Genomic DNA, 12,058 nt, shown 5'->3' on the forward strand with positions numbered 1-12,058 from the left:
ATCTTCCTCTGTGAGCAGTTTGATGGCCGCTGATTATTTCGTATGTATGTCACTCTTATCTGCCGCGTCCCATCTCCGTCCCTCCGTCCTCAATATCTCACTCGTATCTCTACACCATACAGATCTTCGCCCGTACGCGCGGCCGTGCATACAGAGCGCGTATCCATCCATCTGGCCTGTGATCATTTATCTATACTGAGCATGAAAAATGACTGACGGTATGTGCGTGTGTGTGTGTGTGTGCGAGACAGAGTGGTCAACATTGACCCAGGAAGGCTGCGAAGAGGCTGCACACCCATCGGTATTCCAGACGTGGAGGCAAACTACTGTCTCTGTCACCTTGACTCCCCCTGCAGCAGATGAGCACCGGGCTGCACAGGGAACACTTAGCACTACCTGACTGTAGTTAAAATGGACAACAGGGCGATTTTGTTCTCTGGCTTCCATTGTGTTTCTCCACCCTCCTCTGTTCTCCGTGCCCCCGCATCACCCCTGATTCTTGTCTCCACTTTGTTTATTCCCCATTAGCTTTAAGTGTGATTTCAGCTGTCACCGCATGCGCTTTGTGCGACGGTAGCCTTATATATTAGGATGTCAGAAGGTTTCTGTCCAGAACAATCACACGTAATTATGCGCACACACCTCCCCTTAAGGCAACACACAAGTCTGCATTAGCGCTCAGAAGTCGTGTTTGTTTTAGGTGTAGACAAGCCATTCTTTCAAAGTCTCTGAGCCTGTGATGTGCGTGGTGTGTATTTTTGTCTGCGTCTTTGTTAGAGAAAGCAACCTGTCATCAGTTAAATGTCAATTAGGAGGCAATGAATGTGTGTTTTTTTTTGTGCCCGCGCTTGTGTGTGTTGAGCGAAGCTGTCGTCAGCAGTGTGGTCTGACAGTCTTGTAGATCTACAGTGGAACCTCCAGCGACATGTCTGCTGCTGACAGCTTCTCTACACACTCCGCTTTCAACGACGCTGACGGCTAAACACACTCACGCAGACATAGCGCGCGCACACACCACGTCTGTGTCTGCCTTTCTCTCTGTCTCCTTATGATCTCCCTGTATTTTTGTTGACTGGTGATGATGAGGTATGTTAGGGAGTTGAGGAGAGAGGGAGATGATTCAGAGCGGTGACGCGCTGGTAGTTGCTACCGAAAACACTGGGTGTAAGCGATGACTCGGCTGAGAGGAAAGAGTTGATTTTAATGTGATGTTTTTATTGTATTTTTCACTCAAGCTGCTGTCACTGTCAGGTCAAATCTTTACATTGACAAAACCACAACTATTCAAGTACAATGTCAGGGTTTATTAGTTTGACCACCATCCTCTTTTATCCGCTTTGACAAATCCGAGAGGGGCAGGATTTTCAGCCTATGGAGACACATGTAATCCCTCAAATTAGTTTGAAACACTGCTGTGTGAAATGTTTTGTCCCTCACCACCTACTTCAATTCCTCCGCTTTAATTTGTGTTGTGTCACAAAAACATTTTGGTGATGGTTGCAGAGGGACAGTAGAGTCTAACCCACGCTCTCTTACTTCATCTCTCTTCAGGGGCAGACGTGACCGAACCCAACAGCTCAGACAGCCGCGGCGAACGCCTCGACTTCTTCCTCAAACAGGAAGAGGCTCTAACCACAGAGCCCAGCTACCTGGGTCCCAACGAATCGGAGGAGGCCGGGGGAGGAGCAGGGGGCGGAGCGATCTCATCCGTAGCCAATCTGAAGGCGGCGCTGATGAGTAAGAACAGCCTGCTGTCACTGCGGGCTGAGATGATGGGAGATGATAACCCCTTGCTGTATGAGTACCTGCCCAAAGGAGCACACTCCCTGTCTTGTAAGTCACTATTTACTAACAGTGTGCTCACACTGATTGTTACACACACACACACACTCACACACTCACACCCAGCCAGCCACATGCTTCATCATGACTTCCAACACAAACTGCTTCGACTCTACTAGTGTATTTTTGAGTACCTGCTCATGTGGTCACCTGTGAGACATAAAACATACAGGCTTGACCGCTTTTGACATGAGTATCCTCTTCCTCTGCAGAGTATTTTCCCTCATCAGCCACTGTATTTGGATAACTCTGAACGCATGTGTGTGTGCGTGTGTGCGTGTGTGCGTGTGGTGCCACTTGAGTGTGTAAAAGGTTTGTGTGGCGATGCCAGTGATGACTAGTCAGCGGTGACTCAGTGAGAGAACATTTTGCTGGGATCGCTCTCGCTGTCGTGAGAAAATTTGTTTGGTTTTATGTGACAGTTTCTTTGTGCGTATCAGTGGGTCCACGGCTGCATTTCACAGCAGCAAAATAACACAACAGAACTGCAGCAACTGTTCACATATTATTGACTTCACCGTACTTCAGCACCAATAACGACCGAGCAATTTGCTCTGCTCATCGACGGCACAAACCTCCGCATCCTGTGGAAAGCACCTTCAAAATAAGTGGAGTTTTGAAAATTGTGTCCCTAAAACATGTGATGGTCAAATGTGATGATTGCAAATAACAGCAAACAATAGAAATTTAACCTTTATTCGAGTTTATTTTTTTGTGATTTTGCACGAGTGTTTGTGAATACTTCGATGCTCAAGTGTGTTAAGCCATCAACGACTGTTCTGCCCTTTTTGACTGTCTGAATATTTCACCACGTAAGAAGTAAAACAACTCTTTTTTCCACTTGTTCCTTTAGAATGAGCCATTTTCTGATCATGATAATATCAAAAATCCTTGTTTGTGCTTAATTTGCCCACGTTAACAAGAGATTTCTTCTGCGTTCGCTCAGTTTTTTTTTGCCTTCAGTGAGGGTGTTAAACTGTCAGTGTGTCTACATGTGTGTGTGTGCCAGCGTGAGCGTATATTTGCTCGAGTCCATGTCCGCGTGGGCACATTTGTGTCTGTGTGTGTGTGTGCGCAATTCGTGTGTTTGTGTTTCTTTGCTTTTACCGGCTAGTAATTGGATCTTTTGTCCTGAGTTCTGCCTGTTTTTGTGAGCGGAAGAAAAGCAAAGGAAGGGTACAACTCGGAGCATAGTCGCGCCTTTTGAGCTGAGCCCCACTCACCTACAAAATAAAAGACGGGGCCGAGACTGAATAGAGCAAAACGCACGTTCGCGGTTGCACATTCGCGCTCGCGAACGCACGTCACATCACATCACCCCTTTTGTGCAAGTGTTAAGTGTGTGGGATTGAGATGTTTCTGTTGGCTTAAAGAGCGGAATCAGATGCTGTCACAGCACAGATAGACAGCCTCACAAGCTCCAGAAAAGAGAAGAGAGGCTTTTTGATACGTGCTCACGCTGCACAGATACACCCAGCCTTGACTATATGAATAGGAAATTTAGAGAATTCAGAGAATGTTAATCGTTTGCTCTCTGCATAGTGAAAAAAAACACACGCTGAATGACTCTTATAGCTGTGTTTCAGCCGTCACCAAGGAGGTGGTTTTTGGTTAGCCAAACCCTATTTTGAATTCTCTACACAATAGGGGTTGGGGAAATGGGCTTGTCGAGATGGCCAACAAGCTCCCCTCCCTCCCCGGGTCTGTCCCTGTGCCTAAATGAGGACAGAAGATAAACAAACACTGTACCTCAGATTACTGGGCGGAGGATAAGTCTGCATGGTTTGACAGATCGCTGCTCCCTGCCTCCCTCCCTTCCTCCATTCAGCCCTGTTTCCCCCTCCTCCCTGCTTCTCCTTCACCCCTGCTTAACATCCTTCCTGTCCTTTTCTCCCTCCTGTACTCCCCCTCACGCCATCCATCCCTCCCTCCCTTCATCCATTTCTCCTTCACCCCTCCTTAACACTCATCCCTCACACTCTTCCTCGCTCCCTCCCATTCTGGCCGGCTCCTGCAGCTCCTCCTTATTTGTCTCACTCCTGTCTCTTTCCCCCTCTTTTACTTCAGCTGTGGAGCATCAAAGTATGTTGGTTTAAAATCCTGGGAAAGTATTGATCTAGGCCGAGAGGAGGTAGAGCAAGGTCACCTGGCCCAATTCAAGGGAGACCACTGGGTATCAGCAAAAGGCCTCGACTTAGAGCTTCCGTCTCCTCCCTCCCTCCCTGCCTCCCTCCCTCTCTCCGTCTTCCTCTGTCTCTCGTTCTCTCGTTTCTGTATAATTGACTCCTTAATAAAACATGTTTCTCCTAAAGATTCATACATCCAAAATCAGCCCAAACTGAGAATCGATGTCACAGTTTAACCACTGAATACCACTCTCTCACGTTGCATTCTGGTCCGGCCCTCACCTTATTGACAGGGCTCGCGATTGAAATGCGCGGCTACGTCCACATCCTCCTATCATGTCGAATGCCAAAATACAGTGGAACCGGTCTGTTTGTCAATCAGCCTCCTAAATCCAATTAAGATCATTGGGATTTGGCCCCACTACCCCCTTTGTGCGTCAGACAGTCAATGCCAGACAATGGATTTTGCCGGACCATCCCTGTGCAGTGCGCACCTGTCCACACTGCCATAGCAAACCGGCTATAAAGAACATCCAATTAAGTATAGGGATCATACTGACATTATTGAACTTTTCCCTTCACTGGCGGCTCTCATCACTTCACATCTACTATTGAAAAGTGACTCACACTGTATTGTACTGTAGCTCCTAGTGGCTCTATAGCTACTCTCCACAGGTTTTATGATCTTTGTGACACACATTTTGTCGATCTGTCGTTTTTTTAAACTATTTTAGGCTGTATCATGATACACAATATACATCTCGATATTGTGAAATCTCCTTAAAGGCGCTCCATAAATGCTAGGACTGAGCGACAAAATAAGTATCACAATATTTGTGACCAAATACCTTGATATTGAAGTTGTGACAATATTGTGGGTTTGACTACGAAGGAAAATATTAAGACAATGAGATTTCTGATGAATACTAAAATGTAGTAATGTAGATGTAATGACAAAGTGGGCAAGTATTAGAACAAGGAGAACAGTCTGTAAGACAAAAAATTACATTCACTGTAATGCAGCCGTTAGAAGCAGGAAAAGACACCATTCCACGATGTAATGATATCCAAAATCTCATATCACGATAAAGATATAATATTGATGTATCACTCAGCCCTGCTCCACTTTAAGAATTGCTTTCCCTCTCTTCCCTCCCTCCATCATATTTTTTTAAAGAATAAAAGTGGAATAAAACTGCTAACGGGGCTTTTTCACCAAGCGGCCTTGGAGAACACCAATCCTATCTGACTATTTCCTCCAAACAGACTTACCAAGTTTTGGTTGATTAGCTATTGGCAATCGGTCAATCACCTTACAGTAATTGCTTCCCTGAAGCCAAAACAGACCTAATTGTTCTTGACCGCATTCTGACGGCAGGTGGAGGAGAGGACGCGGTGATTCAGTTTCTCTGCCTTTGTGTATTTTTCTTCTTTCTATCTTTTTTACTCTTGTCGCTGTGCACTGAGTCAGCCTGCTGTTATTTGTGTTCTTTACAGCCTGCCAGACATGGCTGCAATATTAAACTCAGTGTGACAAGATTGCAAAAAATTACACTCGTATGTTGGAATTCGTCAGGAAGAGACTGTTTAACCCAGTCGACATAGTTGGTGGTGGTGGTGGTGGTGGTGGTGGTGGTGGTGGTGGGGGGGGGGGGGGGTGTTCCGCAGCCAGAACAGCATTTGCTAATGAGCGGCTCCGTTTCACCTGTAGCTCATCACTTTACTCTCTGTCTCCATTTCCCTCTGAGTGTTGTTCCTCCCATCACTGGTGGGATCCGGGGGGAAGAGGAGATGGGGAGTGAAGCATTTGTGTGTGTTCTCAGTAAGTGGGAGTGGGGAGTGTCGGGCGCGGTAGTTTAACATTCCAGGAATCCGTCCATGGTCGAGCCTCATGGTTGTGTGATTCTGTCCGTTGTGCAGAGGAGGGCAATGAATGGCTAACCCACTGCATATCTCTGGAGACATTCCCCAAAAAACTGCCCACACTCGCACATACTCATGTACGCACACACACCATCGAGAATAACCTGCACATTAAACTTTGATTCATAAGAAAACGAGATGCACCCCGAGTGGCAGCGAATGTTGATATTAATGCAGCAGAAAAGGAGCCTCTGTGTGAATAGTAATGGAGAGTGAAAGAAGAAATTTGAAATTCTTTATCCAGCGTGCCTTAACTTGTTGCTGGTAAACATCCTACATGGTCGATGCAGTCGTCCTTTACCCTGCGTGTACAAAAAGTCTTCACTTGAGCTGCAAGATGGCTCCTCTCCAAAACAATCTCCCTCCACGCTCCAGAGGATCCTCAAGCCTTCTCCTTATATGCATTTTACTCGCTCACACAGCACATGCACACACTCTCTCACACAAAACATACACACACACGCTGCCATCCTCTGCGCACGCATGTGGGTGGAAGGAGAAGGAGAGCAGAGGAGCGAAAGAAAAAGAGAGAGAAAGAGAGAAGCCCTAACCCTTTCCCCTCGGCTGGTGGAAAGTGAAACTTCAGAGTTTTTCTTCCTCCCCCTCTCCATAGTGTTTGATAGTGTAGCACTGGCAGCCTCTGTGTGCCCCCCTGCCCACTCTCTCCCGTTGTGTTCTGGTGGCCAGCTGCTAGCAGAGTTGCAGTTGTACGTGAGTGGGTGGGTGAGACTCGTTTCCTGTGCTCCTCAGGGCTCCGCTCCAACAACTACTGCAGCACGCTCCGGCCAGGGGCCACGGGGGCCACTATTCATAACAAACAGGGGGCTGGCTCCTCTCCTCCTCCTCCTCCTCCTCTTCCTCTTCTTCTTCCTCATCTTCCACCATCACCACCACTACCGCCATCATCAACATCAGCATACTGCCCACCCACTCCACCCACGCCACTGCACCCCTCTGAGCCTTGGCCCCTGGAGTCCCCCGGTCTGCGGGCTGGGGCACCCCCACTGCGCTCAGAAGGGTTGGACATGGAAGTGGAAGAGGCCCCCGAGGGCCCGGAGCCCTCCACCCTGCCTGAGGTAAGCGCACAGAGCCTGGCTCATCTCCAGGGCGGAGGCTGTTCTCTGGGTAGCGCTTCTCCAGTCAGATAAAAGTTTGTGCGAGTGAGTGGAGAGAAGCATCCAGGGGGCAGCTTCACCCTGTTTTCTGCACACACACTGAGGGGGGTTGAGGTTGTGGAGAATAGAAAATGACCAGCACTATGGAGGGAGGGTGGGGTAGGGTTTAGTGGAGATTAATGGGGTATTTTTTAACACGCATCTCTCAACCCCTCTCTGTGTGGATTTCCTTCAACACTGGAAACGCTGTTTTCTTTCCCTGTCTTTCTTTTTCTTTTTCCGTGTTTGCTTTCTCTTCCTTTCAGATTTCCAGTTCTTCACTCTTCATCAAATATTTTTTAATATAGCTAGACCTCGAATTCACCGTCGTGCCAGGAGTCTTTGAGCAGCATTAGCTGCAAAGGTAGTTTGTAGTGGTTACATTAGAGATGACACATCTAGTCACAATGCTAGCGTGTGCTTCGAGATGGCAGATAACGGGCAAGGCAGTGAGATGAGACTGAGTAGAATCAATACAAGTAGACAATGAGAGGTTTGCTCTCGCAGCCCAGGAAATTGTTTGTTCTGTTCGGTGTGTGTGTGTGTGTGTGTGTGTGTGTGTGTGTGTGTGTGTGTGTGTGTGTGTGTGTGTGTGTAAGTGTGGGCGTGTGTGTGAGCATGGCAGTGTGAGCATGTGTGGATGTGAGTTTCGTGCCAGTCCGTGTGTGTTTGGTGGTGGTGGTGGTGGTGGTGAGCGTTTAAGGAGCAGCATTTGATTTCAGTGGACCTGCCTCCCAACAAGCCTCCCTATCTCTACGGACAAGCCATCTGTTTGCCCAGTGCATGGTGTTCTGTTCTTAGAGAGGAGGAGGAGGAGGAGGAGGAGGAGGAGGAGGTGGTGGAGTGGAAGGGCAGTGTAAGAAATGGGTGGGGGTGAAGGAATTGCGCGGAGTGGATGGAGGGAAGATTAGAGTGTAGATGGGATGTAGATGAGAGAAAAGAGAGGGGACAGGTGTTTGGTGCACCTTGCTGACACCCGGGGGGTGGGGGTGAGGGTGGGGGTTGAGTGTATAAGTGTCAGGAGGATGATATTATGAAGACTGTAGATCAACCTAACGGCTCATTCTGTGTCTCATAGGACAGCATCCAGGAACTGTCAGCTATTTACATGACGTTTTCTGTGTTTGCTTGCTAATCTCTAACAATTTATTTGTGTCTTTACATCACTCTGATCTGTTGTTTCTCTTCTGTTCTGTTTTCATGTCTGTGGTTCTCTCACATGTGTGAAAAAAAAAAGGTTGTCTTCGCAGCTTGTCTCACCTGCCTGCATCCTGCATGCCCAGACATTTCCATACAGACTGTACAGATGCGTGTGTGTGTGACATAACTGGGTGTTTTATGCTTACAGGAGAGCGAGAAAGACAAAGACGACGCAAGAGAATACGGCACAGGTATGGCTTTGGCTTTAAAGGTTGTCACGTCTAGATAAGTTAACAGAGAGTACCTTTTGCACCTTATCTATTTCTCTCACTTCCACTCTCACTCTCCTTCTCACTGTCTCGGCCTTGGAAGGTGACCAGTCTCCTGTCGAGAGGGATCAGATGGGCGAGGAGGGCTGTGCTGGTGGCTTGACTGTGCCTGCGTCAGTGTCCGTGGCTGGCAGAGGGACTAAAGGGCTGAGGGGACTGGGCGAAGAGGTTGGGTCAGGGAAAAGGTTCCTGCCAGAGCCCGGTGCCTGGCCATCACAGGGGTTCGCCTGCTCCCTGTGCAAACGGCTGTTCAGCAGCCTGGAGCATCTCAGGGAACACGAGTACCGCCACACCCTCTCTCTGATGGCCTTGTCCCTGGACTGGCCGAGCATGCAGGGCCCGCACCGCCAACCCACCCAGCCCCATCACCAACCGCAATCCCAGCCTCTCCACCTCCACCAGTCTCTCTACCGCCCCGCAGTGGCCGAGCCCACGCCGGCGCGCTACCTCTGCTCCCAATGCCCCGCCAGCTTCACCCTCAAATCCAACGCCGACCGGCATGAAAAGACCATCCACTTCAAGAAGAAGCTGATGCAGTGCGTGTACTGTCTGAAACACTTTAGAGACCGCACGGACCTGCACAGGCACCTGTCCTCCGTACACTCCAAAGAGAGAGGGCACACCTGCCCTGCCTGTGCCAAGGCTTTTAGCACCCAGAAAAACCTGGCGACACATGTTAAAGTGTGCTGCCAGGTGGGGTCAGTGCCAGGGGCTCTACTGGGAGGCAGCACTGGAATGGAAATGTCTCAGGGTGGGGTTATAGATTCACTGTGGAGGCTCTCTCAGGAGATGAAAGTTGACAATCATAATCTCAGCATCAATGTGGAGAATTAAAATTGGATCTAGAGGCTGCAGGCTTATGTACACACACATTTATACCCATCAATTAGCAGCGTATCCTCACATGTGTTGTACGTTCATGCCAAAAATGCTCTGTGGTGTCGTTGCACTGAGAAGGGAAGAGTTCCTTTTAAAATCAAATGTCTTTTCAGATGATTATAAACACTGAGGGACACTTTTTTTTTATTTTTTTTTTTTTTACAACTTTTACAAATTTGATGTCATTCTATTATTTTTTAATGGGTGATTTAACACAAACTGACAGCTTAGATGTCAACAACGCACAACTGCTATGCAAAGCTGTTCTGTTTAAATAACTGACTGAAACCATATGCGGTTTTTTAAAAGTATCTTTAGGTTTGTGTGTGCACTGATTGGACACATGAACAGGTGAATTACTTTCCGCTGCGGTGACGGGTGGAGAGACGGGTGGGCGTCTTTACGCCTCCCAGACCTAAACCACTTGTCTGGCTCTCTGTCGCCAGCCAGTCACCAGTCTGACTAAACTCTTCTCTCCTTTTTAGGCAGAGAGATCTTTATCTTTGTGTCCACCCCTGCATTACGGGCACAAAGACACTTAGACCCAGTTCATATCTGCCTGGCGTCTCTGTGGCTCACAGCACACACAACCACACCACCTGCAGGAACTTTGTGGCATTGCAGCATGAGAGTAGACTTTAAACCCAAATCAGATTATTTCCCCTTTTTTTCTTGATATAAAAAAAAGCAGAAAACTTATTTGAATATATGAGCAAAGACTGTTGTTATTTTTAACTCAAGGAATAAAGAAAAACAAAGTAATTCTACCACACATCCACCTTCACTGGACAGGTAGAAGCTTGTCCTCAGTCCTCAGTCCGACATGATTACCTAGAGTCAGTGCTGTCAGACCAGTGCAGATGGAGGGGATGCGCCCAAAAAGACAAAGCCAGCTAAAACAATAGCCTGTAGCAGCTCAAATGGGGGTTGGGTGGTGTCATTTTCTCTCTCTCTCTCTCTCTCTCTCTCTCTCTGTCCATCTCCTCTGTCCCAGATCTGTAAGTCTTCTAGTGGCTATAGCTGGACAGTAATTGGTCCTTCACGGCTCCGGCCCTTCTTAACCCCTGACCCTGCCTCTGAAGAGGAAGTGTGGGGACCGAGGGCCAGATGCCCTTTAAACCACATGAGCTCAGTGATGTCACTGCTACAGACAGAAAATGGTGCGGCTGTGAGTACGAGGTAGAAGAAAATGGGGGGGGGGATCGAGGCAAGACAAGTGGAGATGAATAAGGGAGATGGTGAGGGAGTTAGGTGGAGGGTGTTACAGAGCCGCAGGATATTGGAATCAGCATGAACACTGGCTTCGAAATCATCGCTAATGTAAATTCACACCAATTTCTGCCAAATTTTCAAACCCTGCAACTATAAAACCAAGATATTTTCTTGATACAGCCAACTAATAAAGATTTATTGTGTGCACCCATACTGTGAAACCCAAAGGGAAGACTCCACCTGTTTTTTTCCCTTTAATACTCCCAACATAAAGAGCTATAATTTCTATGTGCTCCATTAAATCAGAGCTGGTGTCTGTTGGGAGTATATCCCGCTGCTGTTCGTTATATGTGTACAACAGGGAAATGCCAAATTCCTTCTAAGACAAAATCCCATTTCTCAGGTAGCACACTCTGTCCTGGCAGCAGCTGCAACAGACTGGCAGGCTCAGAGAAGTCAGGAACTAATCAGGAACTCCGCAGAGCCAGCCATCCAGGAGAAATGGCAAATATTGTTTGGCTGTTTTTGAGTTTGAATATGTGTTGCTGTAAATATTGAAAGATATTGCGTTCTAGATTATGACTTTTTCTCATTGAACAAAAACCCATGTACTGTACACAGATATGTACTTTTCTAAACAGAGTGACATTCTGCTTGTAGTTTTTATGCTGTAATTAAACTGTGATGGAACAAATGTGAAAACTTCTCTGTAGTTTTTAATCTTCTATCTGCCTCATATTCACACGTTCGCAATATTCCTCTGTTTGTCTTTGCACTTTATCTTGCCGCCTTATGAATAAGACGCTCAGATGTGTTGTGCAGTTGACGTTTTACTTGCATGTTTTTGTGCTGTCGAGTGTTTAATCAGAGCAGAAGTCAATTTGCAGACGGAGGTAATTATACTGTATCACTTAAAGCTTCTAACCCTGAACCGTGTGTTTGACCCACCTCTCCTTTATGAGCAGTAGATGTGTACAGTAGTGTGTGTTGTTGTGCCTGTCTGCTCATAAACCCAGTCCCTGATCTCTCATGGTCGTGTACTGTATGCCTTGACTGTAGAGCTTCTTCTTGCACACACACACTTATGCATTACGCTCAAACACACACAGACACACACACACACACAATCTGTTTACTTGGATGCCCTTCACCTGGCTTAACTACCATTTAAGTCTAGACCTTGAGATAATTGGCTTACCAGACCTCTACACAAGATGGGGACATGGCATTAGTTGTTTTTTTTTTTTTTATTTCTATTTTTTTTTCGCTGAAGCCTCCCTCTTGTGTGTGTGATTTTATTTCCCAGCCTTCAGCCCTTTTGTCATTGTCTGTGTTTGTGTTTCCGTCTGTGTTTTTGCTGTCCATAGCGGAGACCTTCTAGAGCAACTAAGGCAGACTGACTGTTGTGTCGTGTTTATAGTATCTCTTTGCCTTTATTGCTTTAGTATGGAGG

The 12,058-nt window shown here is 47.2% G+C and overlaps 1 protein-coding gene across 1 annotated transcript in view; it reads left to right on the forward strand.

The window, feature by feature from the left end:
* zbtb46 (zinc finger and BTB domain containing 46) overlaps positions 1–12,058 on the forward strand; it is a 64,260-nt gene that overhangs the window by 49,906 nt on the left and 2,296 nt on the right. The window contains exons 4-7 of the mRNA XM_073470061.1: positions 1,552–1,833; positions 6,642–6,967; positions 8,394–8,431; positions 8,544–8,674. Of these exons, the coding sequence (XP_073326162.1) occupies positions 1,552–1,833; positions 6,642–6,967; positions 8,394–8,431; positions 8,544–8,674 (777 nt within the window). The remainder of the gene's footprint in view (positions 1–1,551; positions 1,834–6,641; positions 6,968–8,393; positions 8,432–8,543; positions 8,675–12,058) is intronic.

The sequence above is a fragment of the Pagrus major genome, chromosome 7, assembly GCF_040436345.1.
Source record: "Pagrus major chromosome 7, Pma_NU_1.0".
Classification (NCBI taxonomy): domain Eukaryota; kingdom Metazoa; phylum Chordata; class Actinopteri; order Spariformes; family Sparidae; genus Pagrus; species Pagrus major.